The sequence below is a fragment of the Ipomoea nil genome, unplaced genomic scaffold, assembly GCF_001879475.1.
Source record: "Ipomoea nil cultivar Tokyo-kokei standard unplaced genomic scaffold, Asagao_1.1 scaffold1834, whole genome shotgun sequence".
Taxonomy (NCBI): Eukaryota; Viridiplantae; Streptophyta; class Magnoliopsida; order Solanales; family Convolvulaceae; genus Ipomoea; species Ipomoea nil.
Window position 1 is genome coordinate 2,558,276 of NW_017618262.1, and position 22,547 is coordinate 2,580,822.

Sequence of the window (22,547 nt, forward strand, 5' to 3'; positions counted from 1 at the left end):
CATCTTTAATTACACAATTTTCTTTATAAATTGTGGATACTAAACGATTCTATTCCTTTTTTCATTTTTAAATATATATCTTTACATAACTATATTTGCAGTAACATATATATACATATTTTTTTTTATATTTCCAGTAACTCTACATTTTATAAAATATATAACTGAGATTAATATTCTTTCAATGCACTGGGTCAGTTTGGAAGCATTTTTCATTATCAATCAATTATTAATAGTCATTTTCTATTTGAATTGGCCTAAATTCCATACCATTTTTTATTCTCAATCAATTATTTATTTTAATTAATATTAATTAATTAGTTAATTATTAATGAGAGAATATATATATATATATATATATATATATATATATATATATATATATATTTCCAATAACTTTACATTTTATAAAGGGAAAATGATACTTTCCCCCCTAAGTTATATACTTACACCACTTTTCTCCACTGAATTATTCAAGTAGTGGGTGCTTTTCCCCTGAAATGTTAAATTGACATATTAGCCTTAACATAAATATTTCATTTATTTTTCTTCTCAACAAATTATGATCACAATTTGGTTCAAACCAAATAGACACTATAGCAACCAAACGGAAATATTATAATTACAATTTAGAATCGAAACCCGACATTTAGAGTTTATTAAAATTGCGAACCGGAACGGCTGCTTCATTTTCGGAATTGAAAAAAAATAAAATACATTTATTTTTGAATTTAGACTATTTTAAAATGAAAAAATAAAATTTTAAAATAAAGACGGTTCAAAATCGTGAACTGGATTCGGAACCGCCGGCTCACGGTTCAGGATCAAATTTTTTCAATTCATAATTTCAATAAACTGAAATCCAAATATTGGGTTCTGTATCTAAATCATAACCGGAAACTTTTAATTCGATTGCTATAGTGTCCGGTTCAATTCGAATCGAACTGTGCTCATCCCTACGTATACGCAGTAATTTGTTGGAGAAGAAAAATAAATAAAATGTTTATTTTAATTTTTAAGGGTAGAAATGTCAATTTAATATATCATGGGGGAAAACTGACACTTTTAAAATAATTGAAGGGGCTAATGTGCTTACATGAATAATTCAGGGGGAAAAATGCTATAAGTATATAACTCAGGGAGAAAAATTGTCATTTTTCCTTTTATAAAATATATAACTGAGATTAATATTCTTTCCATCTCGGCTAATGTGGTTTGGATAATTTATGTGTTTTGATGTTATCATTGTTTTAATTTGAGCAAATAATTGCTCAAATTAATAGCTAATGTGTAGATGTACGCATGCGGTACTGTAACTTTTGATATTTTATTTATCATTGCTAGTATTTTTTATAAATTAGGCAAATGTGCTCGTTCTCTAACAACTTAAATTAGTTATAAGAATGAATTGATATCCTAATTCATTTGTATGGAAAATATTTTTTTTCTATATATATATATATATATATATATATATATATATATATATATATATATATATATATTAATTTTGCCATTTAAAAAACACAATATCACTGAGTGTATTTACACATTATTGAAACCTCTTTATAGAGAATATTGGTAGTAGCAACACAATCTTATCCATCTTCGTCTAGAGCTAACACCTTCAGTCCATCAGAATAGGTGACTCAGGTGAAAATATATAATGGTAGAATATCAGTCAATTAGTGATCCTTTTATATTTTCCGTCAATTAGTAATATCATATTCATTTTCAGCCAATTTTTTTTTTTTTTTTTTTTTTTTTTATATTTTCAGTCAATTAGTCAATTAGAATATTAGATGCAGTGATATTTTTTTTTATACCTAATTTCTGTTTATTTTTAATTGATGATGTATAATATTTTTATTGAAATATTTTCGTTATATTTTTAATTTACCTTTATATTGTTTAAAATATGCATTTACTATTGATGCTGCAGAATATTATTATTGAAATATTTCCGTCTAATTTTTAATATTTGTTCCATTTTTAATTAAAATGCAATGATATGACAATTTCTTTTTTTTTTTATTTTTTTATTTTAGTCAATTAGTCAATTAAAAATATTATTGTTACCAATTAAAATTTATTAATTTTTTACTAATTAATTAATATTCATATTAATTTGGGCGGGAATGTTGAAAAGGAGAATTTTACTTTTATTAATAGTATAGATATATTAATTTCAGTTTGAAATCATTGGTTCACATATTTGAATTATTTATTTTTTCATTAATTATTCGCATTGTAAACATAAATGATATTGCAATAATTAATTTATGATATTTATCAAATTGTATCCAATATCAGTATATTAATTAAAATGTTAACACTATATTCATATTATAGGTTTTTAAAAATATAAAATGGTCAATTAGACTCTTAAATTGTTTGAATTAAGTATTAATTAAGATGTCTAAATTTGTTTGTTTGAATTAAGTATTAATTAAGATGTCAAAATTTGTTTGTTTGAATTAAGTATTAATTAAGATGTCTAAATTTGTCTCGATCCGTTACTCAAACTACTCTAGATTGAACTTCTTTTGACTGTGACGGTAATTAAATAGATTTTTTTTAATAAAAATTACGAAAAAATACTTGTGCAAAATGTTAGATCATGTTATGACTTATAATGTGTGTAACTAATAATAACAATCTTTCATATTCATTAATTCATTATTTATTAATAAATTGATCGAAATATTACATAATAAGTATTACTCGGTAAATAATACTCTTATGGTTTTTTCTATATAAACCAAATATTTTGGTCAATAAATAATATAATATATAATTTAATGATTACAATATTAGAGTAGAGTCCAAGAAAAAAAAAGGAGAGGAATGGCCGTCAAAACTGCGAAGGTGGTGGGAAGATGATTATGTGATTTATTGGAATAATTATATTGATTAAAGAGTGATTAGATTTGTGGGGGTTTAAAGAATGATTTTAATTAAAAGGGAGGGGGGGGGGGGGGGGGTGTGGCGAGGAGAAAAAGAACGAATGGTTGGTGAGCAAAAGAAAGGTTAGTGGTAGGTGGAGGTGTGCGTTTCAGTTGTTGATAACTAACCGTCAATCCCAACTCACTGCTTATATTAAGTCATCCTTGTCTTTTGCTGATGCAACTCTATTATATTTTATCAAGAGGGGGCCAAGCCTTCAGCTCCCACATCCCAAAGTTGATGGGGTGTTGGGTAAATAACTGTTAGCTGATTGAGTTAGTGAGTTTGACTAGTTAATAATATTAGTTGATTGTAGAAATATAGTTGGTAAATTAACTGATAGCTGATTACATGTAAAATGACTTTCTCAAAAAGCTGATCAAAAAAACTGTTTTGAACAATTTTTTGAATTTTAGCATTTTAGAGCAATAAGTTATTACAAAAAGTTAATTAATCAAACACTCATATTGATTGTTTAGTCAAGTTAAACAGCTAATAGTCTTTAAGGATAACTCAACCGTCTGGCAGCGTAGTGTTAACCGCTTGAGTTTGGTATCTGAAACGGCCTCTCCAGTTACCATTTTCATCCCTCATGACATCCGCACTATCTGCATATCTTGCATTTGTCGTGAAGCTTCCATCCACTGCACGTTGAGCGCCACGAAATCATTTGGGGGTTTGTTCCACCTAATTGTAACCTTTTGGTTACAAGCATTTGCTTCTGTCAGTAAGATTATCTGTCCGGAATGCTTTGCTATTATCTTCATCTTGCTTGATGCTCGTTGTTAAAGACGAAGTCGTTCCTCCATCTCCAAATCCACCATAATGTGATAGCAAACACTCTCTCATGTCTGGCTAGCTAAACAAATAAACGAATTTGGTTTGCCACCTTAAGCTTCCAAACGTTCAACTAGTCCTCCTTCTGCAGATCCGATTTACCTGGATTAGTCATGAGATAGATAGATTTAACAGTGAATTTATCTGATTCCTCCCAAGTCCAGAACACTTCGTTGTCTCCTATTGCCTTTGGGTTGATAACGTAGAGTTCCAATTTTTTGAGTGTTTCTGTTGGTAACCTTCCATGCAGTTTTCTTTAACTTCAATATAACATAATTGTTTTTGTGCATCGCACGAATAACTTACTAATTTATTTAATAAGTATATTCATGTTTTAATATTAGGTGGGCCAGTCAAATTATGGTAGTTAATGAATAAAAAATTTTAATTGCCACATTAAGAAGTAAACATTAAGATGAAAAATTATGCGTAAAAAATAACATTAATTTAAAAATTATGGTCGTTTTTTTTTTTTTTAATTTTTTTATTTTAAAGTTAATAGCATATCACGTTAGAATGAAATTAAAAAAGAGAATACTTTTACAATATTATTTTCCTAAATAAAAGTCCTTATTTCCTGTAATTAAAAAAATTATTATTACTCACGATTATTGTTTGAATGGAAAAATATTATTTTAAAAAAAGATATATTATTTGTTTCTAATTTTATACTCGGCATTGAATATCATAAAATATGATATGTGATGTTAAATTTTTTATTTAAAAAATCACTTATAAATATGAAAATTTTATTATAATTTAATTTGTTGAAGCTATTTTTTTTAGTACTAATTCGGTAATTCATCCTCAAGGGGATCAAACTCATAACCTCTTATTTAGGAATATCACTTCATACCACTAGACCACAAAGTCATTTAAAAGATTACAGGAAAACTACAAATAACATTATTCTATTTATGCTATTTTTTTTAGTACTACTGACTCTATTATAATTTAGTATCTGTTCATATTTCTGCTATATTTTTTCTTATTATTAAAATATTCTCTTTGTTCTTTATTGGTAAATTTTTTTGTTTTGTTTTGTTTTGTTTTGTTTTCTTTTGTTTTTTTTGTTTTTTGTTTTTTTTGAAAAATGTCATTTATATATAAAAAAAAGTATATTGAATATGGTACATTTTAAATTTATATTAAACTTTTAATATCTCACATATTGGTTTGCTTTGTTATAAATTAATCAAATAAGTTCATATCACGTTGTATAATATTTAATGTTAAAAAATTGATGTAAAAGTTATTTTCATTTTACTATAACCATTAACGATTAATGAAATTATTATTTTAAGAAACAAAGAAAAATAAATATTATCTCGTTTTATTATATAGTTGGTAATTATTGAGATTATTATTTAAAAGCAAAAAAAAAAAAAAAAAAAAAAAGAGAAAGAAAGGAATAGGTTGAAGATGATGAGTTAATAATATTTTAAACAATTATGATCAATACGCAAAAAAAAAAAAAAAAAAGAGAAAAAAAAGAATAGGTTGAAGATGATGAGTTTATAATATTTTAAACAATTATGATCATTTGAACCCACGCCCTTTCAGACTAGAACCTTAATCTAACGCCTTAGACCAACTCGACCATCTCAACATTATGCTTTACTTTTGCAATGAAGTGACTTATCTGTTTATAGAAAGCTCCTCCCTTGCAACTTGATTGTACGTATGCCAAAGTTATCCATATACAAATATACACAGTTGTATTCAAGGATAATTTTAATCCATTCCATGGATACCTACCCAGAATTACGTTGCATTAATTTAAATTTGTTAGGTGATAGAAGGTGCCAAATTAAATTTATAATGGGTTGGATTAAATGCGAGTTTTATACTTTTATTTATATATAAAATTTTAATAGAATCTTACTCAATCTATTACATTGTTGTTGTTATCATCATTATTATTACTAGTTTTACACGCATATTGCGCGAATGGATAATGCCAATGTTTATATTTAAATAAGTATTTGTATTTCAAAGTATATAAGTATAATATTATATAAGAAAATTTCCTACATAGGTAATTAAATGCCAAATTTGTTCATTTAAATATGTAATTCAAAGTATATGAATGCAAGATTATATATGAGATTCATTATAATTGTCACTAAAATAAATATTTGCAACTTTATAAAATCGATAGGCTAAATACTTAGTCGAATGATAGTCTAAATAAATAGTACTTTTAGTTTGAATTTCTCTAAGTTTTCTTAATTATATTTTTGATAGCTGTCTTATCTTCACTATTTGTCCTCTATTTTTTTGTTGGTAGTGTGTCATTTGCAATTGTATTACTAGTGATAGCATAGATGATAACGTCATGCAATGAGATTATGGTACGGTGTATGAAGCCTTGGATTTGTCTTGTTGTGTATATGACTGGGATCTTAGTTGTACTATGAACTTTTGATCTTGCAAGTGTCTATTGATATTTTGCAATGGTAGTTTTTTCCTCTACATGTTTAATGTGGAAGTATTGAATAAAATATTAATATTTATTATATTTGTAGAATGTTCATAAGTAGTACATCTTGTTCTATTTTCATAATTGGTTTACTTGATAGTAACCACAATAACTCTATAGGTAGTCCGAATATTGATGTCGCAACACGTAAGTTTTATCACCATTTTCCACATCCATTTTGCACCTATTCATTTTCAAGCTCATATTTTTGGAATTAGTATGAATGAGAGCAATACTTGATTTTGTGTGTGTGTGTGTGTGTGTGTGTGTGTGTTTTATTTTTATTTTTATTTATTTATTTATTTGTTTTTATTGGATTGGTACTAACCTTAGAGTTAAATTGTTTGTCACTTTGTGCATAAAAATCTTTTTAAAATAGTGGCTACATCATATATACAAAGTGTTTTTGTTGTCAATGTTGATGCTGATTTTGTCTTTAATAATCTAAGCATGTTGAGTCTAGAATATGAAATGAATTGTAAATTTATATTAGTTCTCATATATTTAATGAATTCACAATAAATATTTTACATACAAGATCAAAGAATGCAGCAACGATGGCTATTATTGATATTTCTTCATTTTCTAGATTTTTCAAATTAATTGCAGCATTATTGTAGTTTCCATCTTTTCAATGCATCAAGTGTGTCACATTGTTCTATTGTCCTACTTTGACATTTTTAATAATGAGTTTTAAATTTAGCAACGTAATATAATGATCTAATTAACATTTACATATTATTATCAACATAAAACATACTTATCCTTTAGGTGTTCTGTTAGAGGTTTCATTTGGTTCAAGCATTATTGTTGAATGAGTTTTTGTGGATAGAGAAATTTATTGTTTAAAAAATAAGATTGGATAAGGTAGTAAAAATTTAAATATTTTAAATAATCTTAATAAAGAAATACAATTTACCTGAACAACTATGATATACTCCAAAGATATTACGAGATAAGTTTCCACTTCAATTTATTAGGTTATTTGAATACTCTCTTTGTCAACAAATCTTCCCCAAGTAGTTAATATGGTTGGTTTCAAACTATTTCTTTTCATGGGTATTAATAAAATACTTGGTAAATAAATATATAACATTATTTTGTATTATAAATTTAATATTTAATTACAAGATAATGTAAAAAGAAGAAAATAGACCATGTAATGAATATAATCGACTAATGAATTTGAATGTAAGTAATATTTGTATTGGAGAAAATAAAAAAATATAACTAATAAAATTATTTCTCTTATTTAATTTATTGATAATGAATAATTTTTTTTTTTTTTGAATAAACACTAGTCCTGAATAAGTCATTCATATATGTTGTAAAAGTGAAAAGGCGTCTGTTTTACAAGTGTCATAGACGCTAAAAGTTCTAACTTTAGGTGTTTGTTCCTCATTGACACCTAAAGTTAACTATAGGCGTTTGTACGTTCTTCCCAAAGAGCAGACGCCTATAGTGTCAAAAAAAAAAACATGCGTGTGTGTGAGATTAACTAAAAACCATCTACAATAATTCACAATAATCAATCTAATCCAAATACATGAGGATAATCTATAGTCATGTCAAATTTATTAAGACGGTTTCCATCAATCCACTAAGTTAAAAACAATGATGGAATGCTAGAATCATGTAAAACTAAAATGATAGAAAGAAAAAGAAAACTTAGATAGCCAATAACTCAACACAAACTAGACTAGGACTAAGACTTGGTTCAGTAGATTAATTCTATACAACGAATTCCCCATCTAGAATCAAGAAAGCCCCAATAAAGACAGAATAGCACCAATGACCACACAACAACAAATTGCCTAGTCATGTTATTTTTTTCCCGAGCCTTGCAGAAAATAAAATTCCATCTCTTTACAGAAAATTCATTTTTCTCAACTTTGAGAAATTCATTTTCCAATTAGAAAATGAATTCCATTAACCAAACAACATAAAATTATATTTTTATTAGTCTAGAGGTTTCTTCTCTACCCCCAACCACAATACGTGGGTTCAAACTCCCCAAGTAGTTTGTTTTAGGGGTTAGAGTCAAATGCCTAGTCTAACTCGATTTGGACCCTATAGGAAATGCCAATTTAACTAGACAAATACCTAGTCAAATGTCAGGACAACTTAGTACTTTCGTGCTGTGGCTATAGAGTTTCTCGTAAATTAAATAATTAACCATGACAAATTTATTGAGGAGAGTAGATGAGAATGAGAAAAGTTGGTGAATCGATATTAGGTACATTGCATTTATATTGTAATTTAGTACCTTTTCAGTGTGAAATCATTTTTATTTTTTAGTTTTAAATATTAAGATGACTCCACCTACTTTTTTTTAAGTGATTTATTTTCCTTCCAATCCAATGTAATCACACCTACCACCCTTTTCTTCAGAAAATATAAGAAAATAGTTGACCCACAAAATAAATAATAAAAATTAGTTAATGCCTACATTATATTTTCTTTGCTTGACTCATGAAGCTGGTATTCACATTTAACTTTTATCGCCTATGATGACATTTTTACATAAAATTCTAAGTTTTTTAGTATTACTAACTCTAATATAATATTTGTTCATAACTATTTTCTCAACTTACTGAAGCACAAAAAGTCAATATCACTTCCACTGAGACTCAAACTCATTCGTGTCATTAGATCACAAGGTCAGGTTCAAATAAGAATTGAGCAACGAAGTATTTTAAAATTTGCAACAATATATATGGCATTTCTAAAAAAGGTTTGCTGAGGTACTAGAAATAAGGAAAATATTTAATAAGGCAATTTAAATGGTGCCAAATGAATGTCATGATGTGAACTGTTTAAAATATTAACAACTAATTAGCAAGCCTATTTCCTCTATATAAGTACTTAGAAATAGTTTACAATGTTCATCCTTAATCATCATTCAAAATTTATTTCTTTTCGACAATACTGTGAAGTTCATGGAATCATTTTGATAGATGTATGGGATTCTGTGCTTACCGGTCAAATGCTATAACACACAAACCCTGGTTGACAGGTTAAAAACAATATAAAAATTCAATTTTTTAAGTTATATATAAATATTTGATGTTAATAAAAGAGATTTCATACCATTCTAAAAACACTGTTGGATCACCAAACACAATATAAATTACATTATACCAAATTCAATATCTTTTATGATCAACAAACAGCTGTCAAAAAACATATGTAAGTTATTACCAATTATAAATATTACATCCTGAAGTCTCCATAACTTTTGCAATCTCTCCGGCAGGAGCACATCTAATTGCATTCCAATCAATTGAATTCAATATTATATTCTTTCGAGAGCATTTTTGTCACTTTACTTTTCTTTTCTCTAGACCGTGATGAGGTATTCTTTTTTAAAAGAGTGCTGTTCAACGAATTGAAGCAGTATTATCTTCCATTACCACTTCTATCTTATTGAGCAATGTGTTTGAGTTAGCTAAAGCTAGCTTTAGCCACTTCCTCAAGCATACCTCTATCACAAGCACAACCACTCATGCATCCACAGTTTTTATTTAGATCTTCAGTAGAAGCTAAATTTTTGTTTGTTTTTTTCTTCTCCACAATCACATCCAAATTACCATCAAAGAGGATGTGCAGCCATTATGTGCTCCATTGATATCTTCTAATCTTTTTGTTCTTGATGTAATAAAGTTTTAAAAAGAGGTATAGAATTCATATTATTTAGAATGTGTGTTTTACAATTTTGATGTATGTCATTCATAGTTAATATATTTATCATTTTAAAATATATTCATTCGCGTAAATATATTTATTATTTTAAAATATATTCATTCCCGTGAATAAACATGCATACAAGCATTTTTGTTGTAATTGTATATTTTGAAGAAATTAAGCAGTATATGTTGAAGAATTTTGAAATTTATTTGTATTATGTAGTTATAATTTGATCCATTTTTTTTTCAATAAAAATAATCTTATATATTTTTCATAATTTTTTTAATCAATTTACATTGCGGGTTAATCTAAAATTTATGGTCAATTTTTTTTTTTTTTTTTTTTTTTTTTTTTTGGTTTTAAAGTTAATAATAGCATATCACGTTAGAATCAAATTAAAAAAGAGAAAAATACTTGGTTATTCCCCTTCCAAAAAAAAGAAAAAAGAAAAGAGAATACTTGTAAAAGGAGAAACAAAAGATTCATGGACTTGGTTGTTGCAGTTGTTTAAGAAGGACCTAGATATCACACCAGAAGCTGAACCTAACTAACCTTTATTTCAGGTATAGAATTTTGAATTCTGAATTATCAATTATGTTTACATTTTGCCACTATCAATTCTGTTTTTTAGGATGTGCATCTGAATTTTATCAATTTGAGGATCTGAATTAGGATGTGCACTAAATCTGTTTTAACTTTTTTTAGAGTTTTTTATATTCTAGACAAACAGAAAGGTCTCTTGCCTACATTTGAGTATGTGCTACCAAATGCCACACATAGATTTTGTGTTAGGCATCTCCATGGAACATGAAGCTGGCAGGTTTTGTGGGCAAGACAATGACAGATTGTTTATGGGTAACAACCAAGGCAATAACAGTAAATAGCTTCACTGATGCTATGGAGGAGATCAATAAGCTAGATGTGGATGCATACCTATGGCTAGCTGAGAAACACCCTTCAGAATGGTCAAGGTCCCATTTCACAACATTTTCTAATTCTGATGCATTAGTAAACAACATATCAGAAGTTTCAATGCCATGATTTTAGATGCAAGGGCAGAACCACTAATATCTTCTGTAGAATCTATTAAGAAGTTACTTATGGCAAGAATATTTGAAAATAAACAAAAGGCTATTAACTGGAAAGGTCCATTCTATCCTTCAATTATGAAAAAAATTTCCTTAATTGAGAGGGCTACTGCTAGATGTTTAAGGGCTCAAAGTGATGATAATCTATTTGAGATAAGGGTCATTGTGGGGTTAGAGCAACATACAGTGGATTTGTTAAAAGCGTAGTTGTAGTTGTAGGAGGTGGGACTTAACTGGGATACCTTGTAAACATGATGTGTGTGCCATCTGGATTGAAACATGGAAAAGGGCCTGTGCATAATTATGTACACCCTTGCTACTCAATAAACAATTACTTGAATACCTATGGTCAAGGACGGAGCCGGGGGGGGGGGGGGGGGGGCAGCTACCCCACCTCACCCCACCCCCACCCCATATATAATCTTTGTATGTATATATGTATATATAGTACATGATTTATTATTAGTATAAAAAAACTATTAATATTAACAAAAATGAGTTAGGTTAGTTGGCAAAATATATGTTTGGTAATTATAAAGGTCAAAGGGTTTGAATCTTTGTGACATTACATAGTTTTACAGTTTTTTGACTCCTTCCCCTTTGGGTTCAACACAATCACATTTTTAATAGCTTTTTTAATATTTAACACACAAACACACACACACACACACACACACACATATATATATATATATAACATTCTTTTATATTAATAATGAGATGTGTAATTTATAATATGTTTTCTATTCAAATTATTTTACCAAATTAATTATGTTTCATATTTTGTTATGAATATTTTTATAAAGTTTCGATGTGTTTTATTTTTCGCTCATATCCAACAATATTTACCACTATATTTCTTAGGTAATTTTTTTTAATTATCTCTTTTGTTTTAATGTTTCGTCTTTACTGGAAAATTTTTCTAAATCCGTCCCTATTTCGCCACACCTCAACCAAATTTCTGGCTCCGTCCTTGCCTATGGAGGGATGATAAAGCCACTTTCTGGTCCAAGTGAATGGCCAAGGTCAAACAAGGAACCACCATTGCCTCCACTATACACAACCAAGGTTAGAAGACCCCAGAAATTGAGAAGCAGGGACAGAGATGAGATCACCAAGGATGGGACACATGTGAACCCTAGATTGCTAATTAAGCATTTTAGGAAATGCAATAAGACTGGCCCAACTCTAGAAGTCTAGAACATGCCCTCAAGATCCTTCTGCAAGACAAAGAAAGGTATTAACAACTACTTCTAATGTATGCATATATTTACTGTCTTAGAAATTGAAATCCATGGTTTCTTTGTGATGTAGCTCAATCCAAGAAAAAGGACAAGGAAGAACAAATCTGCAAAAGCAGCTACTGGGACTCCACTTGCAGCAGCCACTGGGACTCCACTTGCAGCACCTACTGGAACTCCACTTGCAGCACCTACTGGGACAAGGAAGAACAAATTTGTACATCCACTTCCAGTAGAAGGGAGTAGTGTTGTAGCTGAAGACATGACTGAATTTTGGAATGAAGCAACAGAGATGGCATCAAGGTATGACAATGAACCTCAACCTGATGAAATCTCAATTACACAATCAGAGTATGAGGTTGACATTACACAGCCAGAGCATGTTTCTGTTACACCACAACCAGAGAATGTTTGTGTTAGACCTTCTCCCAAAAGGTCTAAATTAGGGTTGACATCAAGGAACAAATTACCACTTAGGAGGGAACCTATGACAAGATCTAGGACAACCATGAAGTCAAGGTTCACCAACACTGTGGACACGCCTGTGAACTTGAATGAATGATATTATGATGTTTGAATTGTAGGCAATGTTGATGTTTTTTTGGTACATAATATGTATGATGGGGTAGATCTTTGTGATGTTTTTTTTTTTTTTTTTTTTTTTTTTCTTTTTTTGTTCTATGTAAGCAGTTAATCCTCACTGTCTCAGCCTTGCTTTTTTGACATCAAAACAAACATTCTAGCTTTGCTTTTAAAACTGAAATTGATAGTGAATGAAATGGTGTTTATTGGCAGCTTTGCTTTGTGTAGCTTTTCTTTGGTTTATAGCTTTGCTTTGGTTTTAAAACTGGCAGTAAGCATGCTTTTAGCTTTGCTGTGAAAAGTAGCACAGGACAATTGACCAAAACAAGAACACTCCATTAATCCATTGATAAACCAAACAACAATATGGAAGCATATACATGTTATTCCCTACAAATACAACAATTGAAAGATAACAAATTAATAGTACAATAAGGACAACTGCACCCAACATCATCATGGATCTACATTTTGTACTCCTATGATTATTCTTAATTTGAATGTCTTCCCATCTGCTCAACTTGCATTTTAAATATGCTACTTCTTCTTCACTTTTGTTAATTTTCTTCAATAACCCCGTATATACTTCTTTGACTTAGGGCACATTGGGGGATCGAACCAAACCACGAATCCATCCTGATAAATTTGCACAAATTAAAATATATATATATAAGTCATTCAATTTCACATTTCTGAATCATCAAACCCAATAATAATAATAATAATAATAATAATAATAATAATAATAATAATAATAATAATAATAATAATAATAATAATAATTCTCACTGCAAAAAATTTTAAAATTTGCATCTAACCTCGCATCTTGAACATTCCCAGTACCTCCTTCCCGGGTTCTCATTAGTCCAAGATGTTCTCAAAACTATTTCTTGCCCATATTCACAAACTTGAATCGAAATCCATTCACCATATACCTTTCGCCTTGTAGTTGACGAACTGGAAGAGTTACAGCTTCCTCGCATAATCCTTCAACCAAATTTGCTTCTTCAGAGAGAGTGTTGCTTCTCTTCAATCTGTCTCGTCAATTTGGAATGAAGAACAGAAGCACTGTGACACCCCGAAAATCTATCCTTTAAACGGAATTAATTATTTAATTAATTCTAAACTTGCTTTGCAAAATCTCTTCCTAATTTCTTAATTAATTAGTCGAAGGACTTAAATTGACCAAATTCCTTGGTTAATTGAATTAGTCAAAAAGTTGTACATGGTGCCTTATGCCTTGTACCTAGTCTTTAATTCCTTCCTAGCCTTAAAGTGATTCAAAGGGGTCCACCTTGCAACTTTTTAGATTTTAGCCTAAAGATCCTACCCCAACCAAGTGAATCCCCAATCATTCCAACTTTTCCATCTCTCTCTACAATTCCCTCTATCTTCTCTCTAAAACCTTAGCTTCTTCTCCAAGCTAAACCAAAACCTCTCCCCAATCTTGCAAGAAATCCTTCAAGATTCCAACTTTCATCCATCCCACCAAGACTCTAGGAGGGGTAAGGCTTAAGCTTAGATAGTGCTTTTAGTTGGTTTCTCCTTATCTTTATCTAAGTTTTGGTTATTTGTGTGGTTTTGATTTGTGTTGGGAAGACCTTGTAGAAGAAGAGTTCCAAGAGAAGGATTAGGGGTTGAAGAAGGTGTACTTAGGTTACAAGAGGTAACCCATGCTCTACAAAACCTATTTTTACATTGCTATGATGATTCTTGATGTTCTATTGATGTTCTTGATGTTCATGAGTGAAATGATGCATATTCTTGTGTTTATGCATGTTTAGACCTTGTATCTAGGGTTCATAAATGTTATTTTTTGAGATTTTCATGTGTTCAAGTTCCTCTATTGTTGAATGTGAGGTTTTGGGTGTTTTCGACTTGAACTTGGCATTGTTGATGTTTTCCCCCCGAAGGGGAATTGTTTTTGAAATCAAGGGAACTCGCAGGCAGACAGCCTACCGCCGTTCCACCTGTGGGGAACGAGAAGGGTGGTGGCAGGGGGGGGGGGGGGGAGCCGCGGGTAGTTGTCCACCCGCTGGTGCATGTGTAGGGGGTGGCGGGTGGTTGTCCACCCACCGTTCCGCCCACTGGTACGTTGTGCTTTGGCATCCCTTTTGTTGAACCGTTGTGTAATTGTGTGTCTCATTTGATGTTTCGTTCATCTAAAATGGTGTCCTAAGTAACCTTGATAAGCTTATGAGTCTTGAATCATGTTTAAGGTCCAACCTTGTGATTCGTTGGATTAATGTGAAGTTATTGACGTTCGTTTGAACCGTTATGTTTATCCTATTGATTTGCATGCTAGTTACGATGTTGTTGGTACTAGTATGTGCTTGTTCATTCGTTCTCAATGAAGATTGGTAGCTTGTATTCACCAATCATTGTAATCCTTGTATTGAAGCCTATTGTTATCGTGTTATTGTCTTGATTGTTCCTTTCATGTCTTTCATTGAAGCCTTACGATTGAATATCTCGTTGTTATCTAGTACATATGTTGTACTCTATTGATTGATCTTGATTGGGCTATTGATGAGCCTCAATCTTCTATGTCAATGACTATGTGATTGTTATGAGATTGGTGGTAATGAGCTTTGCCCACTTGATTGGCGGGATACTATCACGTGATTAGTACTATATTATTATGACATTGCGTATGTCTATGAGATCGACGGCATGCTGGCGGAAGCAGGCGGGAAGAAATGGCTCCAGGAGGGATAATGTTGGACTTGGTGTACTGGGTGGCACTTGGAGGTACATGTTGGAACTGAAATAAGGTTGGAATGGTGATATAAGGTTGGAACCGGGCATAAGGTTGGAACATGTCATTGGTTGCGATCTTTGACTTTCATTTGATATGAGCATGTATTGATGTAATCCTTCATGTTATGATGTTACCTTGATTGATATTGATGATCATTTGCTATTGATGATTCCATTGTTCTTATCGTTCTATTGACCTCTTGATTTATCGTATGATGGTCGGTTGATTGAGAGTGTTCCATGATGAGTCTTATGATGTTTCTATTCCTCGTTTTAAAAGACTATATATTATGTATTCCAAGTCTCAAATTGTTTTCTTATATCTATAATATATGTACTCAACGAGTAGTGGTGGGTTACTTAGCATTATTCGCTAACGGGTGCTACCCCTTATGTTTTACAGGTACAAAGTAGATCGTTGTGAGCACACTAAAAGATGGATTAGTTTAGCGTAGCTCCCTTTTGTCCCTTAGCTAGTTATGGAGGCCTCTGTGCCTATAGATTTGAACTTGTGAACTTGATACTATGTTTTGGATGGTTAAGTATTTGTCTCCTAGCATGTGCATCTAGCTTTTAGTTAGATGTGGCGTGACATTCCCCAATTGACTGTTAGCTTCCATGACTCTTAATGTTTAATGTTTAGTTTTTATCTCTGTCTTTAGGCCTTAACTACCTTTGTTTATTGCTTAAAAATCGGGGGTGTTATAAGCACACTGACGTATTAAAATGGAGGAGGTATGCTGAAAAGACGAAATTACCCCTATTTAACGGGAATATTGACGGAGGACCTAAATTGTCCTCGACACAATAAGCGTGTCTACAAATTGTCTAATTTTTTTAAGGAGGACAAAAATTATCCGTGATACTATAAGTTTAGGACAAAAATGTCTTTTACTCTCAAAAAAAAATTATATTGAATGTGATACATTTTAAATTTATATTATACTTTTTTATATCTCACATATTGGGTTGCTTTGTTATAAATTAATCAAATAAGTTCTTATCACATTGTATAATATTTAATGTTAAAAAGTTTATGCAAAAGTTATTGTCTCGTTTTACTATACCATTAACGATTAATGAAATTATTATTTTAAGAAACAAATTAAAGAAAAATTAATATTGTCTCTTTTTTTATATAGTTGGTGATTATTGAGATTATTATTTAAAAGCTAGCAAAAAAAAAAAAAAAAAAAGGTTGAAGATGATGAGTTTATAATAATTTTAAACAATTATGACCAATACGCATCGTTCGCAATAATTTATGGTAGAAGAAAACGGAATCTGGCACCTTAGACCAACTCAACCATCTCAACATTATATTTTCATTTTGCAATGAAATTATCTTATGTGTTTATAGTAAGCTCGTCTAGTACAACTTGCTAGTAAATATGCCAAAGTTATTGTTAGAGTGGCAATTCAGTTCGATTTTCTCGATCCGAACTAGTAATATACCGAAAAATTAAATAATTCGAAATTCTTGTAAATCGAACAATTCCTAAACAAATTTGACACTGATCATTATAATCGTGCGAACTAGTAAAGAAAGAAAAAATCTCTCTCTAGAAGTCTAGGGTTTTCTCTCCACTACTAGGGTTTATTCCTAGGTTTTCACTAATTTTCCATCACTGTTCTACGGCAATTGCCGGTTTGTTGACGACGGAGCACGGAGAACAGCGTTGTATGCATGGCGACTTCAGCAGAAGGAGGCGGGGTGGAGGGTGTGACGTGGCAGTGGGCGGATCTGGTGATTGCGGCGGAAGAGGAGAGGTTCGAACCGGTTCTGGACGGAGTGGATGATGCGCCGGTGGATGCACAGCCGGTGTGGTCATTGGTTGGCCGATTCTTGACACGCAAGCTAGTCAAGTTGGAATTCATGCGAGAGGTCCTAGCCTTGGTTTGGCAATCGGTACAGGGGGTCCAAGTAACAGAAATCCAACCACGGCTGTTCCTATTTGTTTTCTTCCATAAAACAGACATGGAACGTATTTTGAATGATGGACCATGGGCGTATGAGAATGCAACCCTAGTTTGTAGACAAGTGGTTGATGGTATGAGGCCAGAGGATGTGGTACTGGATACGGTTGATATGTGGGTGCAGGTGCATGGGTTACCAATGGGACATACATCAGAAAAAATATTAGAGCAGGTTGGTAATTATCTTGGCGGTTTTGTTAAGTTTGATGACCGACTTCTGAATGTGCCATGGAAGGCTTTCTATCGCATTCGGGTGGCTATTCCTGTGGACAAACCGATTAAGAGGCGCATGAATTTTGTGAAACGAGATAAGTCTACATGCTGGGTCTCGTTTAAGTATGAGCGTTTACACAATTTTTGCTTCTATTGTGGGTGATTGTAGCAAAAATAAGATGTGAGCTCGGGTGTTTTATATCGTCCTCAGGGGATTGGGGGTTATGACACGCAATATGCAATCACAAGAAACTAGGCACTAGCATAAGGAAATCAACAAGAAGCTAAGCAAATCATAACGAGATTGAGGCTACGCTAACTAAACAAAGTAACACAAACACATAGTAACAAGATGTAAACACGAAATAAAGAAATAGGACTCAAGCTAGGGAGCATTATCATCTAGATGCTTTAACAACCTAAGGGATTAGGGAGAACAAGTAACCAAGGAATCAAGCGGGAATGCACATAGGTATCCTAGTCTACGAACCATTCTCGTAATTAATAAACAAGGATTAGAACAAGGAATTGCCCCACTTTCGTGGTGAATCAATTCCAAGTCCATCAAGCACACAAGCATCTAAAGCCCCAAATTTCCCCTATTTTCGTAGGAAGAAATCGGGTCTATGCAAGGGGTGGCTTGGATTCATCATCCAACTCTCGTTGAGGCAAGGAATCCTCCAAAAACAAGCTAATGAATGTGTACATCAAACATTAACAAGATATAAACACAACACCTTCATAAACACATGAACCCTAGGTAGTGTTCTTCCCCTTTTTTTACAATAATCACAAATCAAGCATCAAGATAGATAATACAACCCTAACTCAAGTCCATAAACTAACTACTCATGATTAAATAGCATAAAGAACACAAAAACACAAGCATTAAACATAAATCTAGCAAAAGAAAGAGATAAAAGGAAGAAAGCTTCTCTATTGAAAATGGATGGTGGAATCTTGAAATGTTGGAATCCAAGCTTCAAAAGTGTTAAGAAACATAAATCTAAGCCTAATCTAACCTAAAAATATGAAGGGAAGTAAATGAGAGTGTCTAGGGTTCTAACAAGAGTCAAAACCAAGTTGAAATGACACAAAAACGCGCCTAAATAGAGCATAGCAGATTGGGACGCCCTCAGGGATGGGCATACGCTAGGGGGTACGATTTTTGGTACATTTCCAGTGAAAACTGGATCAGGGAGAAGAGATGCGTATGGGCGTATGGCAGGGCGTACGAGGCTGCTGGAAACAGAATTCTGTGCACTTGTCTTGACTTCTAGGCTATGTTTCTCATATAATACCATTTTATTGGCACTTATGGTCTTCAACAAAGTTGTAGACCTTTAAGTTTTCTTTCCAATGGTGCAAGAATCACTCCATTTGGACATTTCTAGGCCGAGATATGGTCAAAAAACCAAATAGTGTCAGTTTTGAATTGTAAGTTTGGAACTTCAACTTCAAGGATAATTTCGACCACCGTGAATTCCTTTTTAGGCTTTGATGTCTGAATATGAGTTGTAGCTCTTTGAGTCTTCTTTCCAATGGGACAAGAATCACATAAATTGGATATTTTTAGACCGAGATATGGCCCGAAAACAGAACAGTGGACAATCCATGCGAGAATTTCAGCTTGTTGACACTTGTTCCACTTTTGCCTTGGTTTAATTTGTCCATATGATCAACACCATTGAAAACATCACTCTTTGGCTTCTTTGGAAGTGTTGCATCCATCTCCTTAGCTTCACCTTGGCTCCCCTTGACTCCAAATGCATCCAACATGATCTAAAATCCTTCATTTCTACTCAAAGATAATGAATTGTGCATAATGGATCAAATGAGCAAAATTAAGATCATTTTGAACAACATTGTGACACTTCATAAGCAAAACAAGGCTAAATATTGAGTAGACATGGGGTATAAATATGAACAATTATGCACTTATTAGTGGGCTCTTGGGGCATTTATACAAATTCTGTATTCATGCACGGAATGCTGCTATCCCAGTGGAGCAATATCCGTTTTCAGCAGAGTTGAGGGCGGGGTTGAGGAGAGGGCCGAGGGGTGTTGGTGAGGGGTGGTTGGTGCCGGTGGAGGGGAAAGGGGCGGAGGGGGTATAAGGGAGGTTGGCCGAGGGGTGAGGGTGCCGGAACGGGAGATGGTGGGTACGGTCACGGCAGTTGCCAAACGTCGCAGGGAGGGGGAGGGAGGTGGGTTGAGAAGGGAGGGTAGTGATGTATTGATGACTGATCTCTCAAAAAACTTGAATATGGCGGGTGCTGGTTCCCAGACCCGCCCAGCATCATGAGTACGTTAAGTTGGAACTGTCGTGGCTTGGGTAATCCACGAACAGTTCGGGAGATTGTGGACATGGTGTCCAGTAAGAAACCCGACTTTGTATTTCTTATGGAAACCATGGTTGGCCAAGATCATGTAGAGCGGCTCCGGGTGAAACTTGGTTTCGATGGTGTGTTTAAAGTTGATAGTGTAGGAACGAAAGGAGGTTTGGCATTATTATGGAGAACGAATGGTACGGCAAGCCTGTTGAGTTACTCAAAAAATCATGTGGATATTGAGGTAACAATGCCGGGGTTTGAAAACTGGAGGATGACAGGGTATTACGGTTATGCGCAGAGGGAGAGACGGAATGACTCTTGGGAATTCATTAAGTCCTTATCGCATCGTTCTGAGTTGCCATGGGTTATTATAGGAGATTTTAATGATCTCTTATATCAGTATGAGAAGCGAGGGGGGAATCCCCATCCAGAGACACTATTACGGGGCTTCGGGGAAACTATTGATGAGTGTGGACTAGCACAATTACCTATGCAGGGATACCCGTTTACCTGGGAAAGAGGGGAGGGGACTGTAGACTGGATTGAGGAGAGGTTGGACAAGGTGCTGGTTACGCAGGAATGGCGAGATGTGGTGAGGGAGGCAAGTGTTTCGAACATTCTAACCCGACGCTCAGATCATTCTGCGCTTTTCCTTGGGATTCTGAATCTTCGGGAAAGGACAGGTGGTGGGAGGAGGGGGTTCCGGTTTGAGATGGCTTGGATGCATGATGAGGGCTGTAGGGGAGTGGTTGAGACGACGTGGACTGAAGGAAGAGATAGGGGTTTGCAAGCCTGTATCGAGTTGTGTGGCAATAAATTATCACGATGGGGAGGTGATAAGTTTCACAAGTTTGATGAGCAGATGAGGTGCCTGCGCAAAGAGCAGTTGCGGCTACGGGGATGCACTGATCAAACTTCTTTAGCCGAGTATCAGCGGTTAGAAGAACGTCTGGCTCGATTAGAGGCTCAGGAGGATGCTTTTTGGAAACAGATGGCGAAACAGCACTGGCTGAAGGGGGCAGACGCGAATACTAAATTCTATCACAGGTATGCCTCTCACCGTAAAAAGAAAAACACACTCTCTAAAATTATGAATGATGATGGGGATTGGGTGGAGAGAGATGCCATGAGAACGACTATTTTTTATTATTATCGGAATATTTTTGAGTCAAACCAGTCTCAGATGGATGAAAATTTTTATGCCAATGTCTTGCCTCGAGTGTCACCTGCACAAAACGAAGCCCTACTGCGCCCCTTTGAAAAGGAAGAGGTAAAAACGGCCTTGTTTGCTATGTTCCCAGATAAGGCACCTGGTCCGGATGGAATGAATCCGGGTTTTTATCAGCAGTTCTGGGATGTGGTGGGAGGAGATGTGTTGGACTTTATTGTGAACTGTTTGAATACACGGATCTTTCCAGCCAACTTGAATGATACTGATGTGGTTCTAATACCGAAGAAGAAAAATCCAGAACGGGTCTCGGATCTCAGACCCATAGCGTTGAGCAATGTGATATACAGGATCATGGCCAAGATGATTACAGCCAGGATGAAACCACTCATGGATGGGATTATTTCTGATACACAGAGTGCATTCATATCGGACAGATTGATTACAGATAACATCTTAATTGCTGCAGAAGTTGGCTACTTTTTGAATAGAAAACAGTGTGGGAAGGTGGGATGGGGTGCTTTAAAGTTGGATATGGCAAAAGCCTATGACCGTATGGAATGGCCCTTTCTGCGAAATATGTTAACAACCTTGGGTTTTAATAGTGTATGGGTGGATCTTATCATGTTATGCGTGACTACTGTGTCGTATAATGTCAAGTTGAATGGAACCTGAGGTTTGCCTATCGTCCCGTCTCGCGGACTCAGGCAAGGAGACCCGTTGTCCCCATATCTATTTATAATCTATGCGGAGGGACTCTCTTTACTATTACAACAGGCACAGGTACGGGGAGCAATTCACGGATGCAGAGTTGCAAGGGGTGCACCCTCTATTTCACACCTATTTTTTGCTGATGACAGCTTATTATTCTTTAAAGCAAATGTGCAGGAAGCAAATGCAGTAAAGCAATGTTTGACACGATATGAAAATTTATCTGGCCAGGTGGTGAATTATCATAAGTCCAGCATATGCTACAGTAAGAATACACAGTACGAGGATAGGGATGAAGTGGCACAGATTCTTGGGGTTGCTCAGGCACCAAACTTTGGGAAATATTTGGGGCTCCCCTCATTTGTAGGAAGGAATAAGAAGGCAGCGTTTTCATATATCGAAGATAAGATAAGGCAGATGATCCTTTCTTGGAATAAGAAGTTGTCAAGCTGGTAAGGAAGTCTTGTTGAAAAGTGTGGCCCAGGCAATGCCTACTTTCTCAATGAGTGTTTTCTTATTACC

General features: G+C 33.4%; 2 protein-coding genes across 2 annotated transcripts; both read left to right on the top strand.

Moving 5' to 3' along the window:
* Positions 1–17,310: 17,310 nt before the first annotated feature.
* LOC109192836 lies at positions 17,311–17,976 on the top strand. Its single transcript, XM_019343538.1, has one exon. It carries the CDS (start codon positions 17,311–17,313, stop codon positions 17,974–17,976), a length of 666 nt encoding a protein of 221 aa, XP_019199083.1.
* Positions 17,977–20,225: 2,249 nt separating this feature from the next.
* Positions 20,226–22,481, top strand: LOC109192837. Its single transcript, XM_019343539.1, has 3 exons — positions 20,226–21,164; positions 21,324–21,920; positions 22,203–22,481. Exons 1-3 carry the CDS (start codon positions 20,226–20,228, stop codon positions 22,479–22,481), a joined length of 1,815 nt encoding a protein of 604 aa, XP_019199084.1.
* The last annotated feature ends 66 nt before the right edge of the window (positions 22,482–22,547 follow it).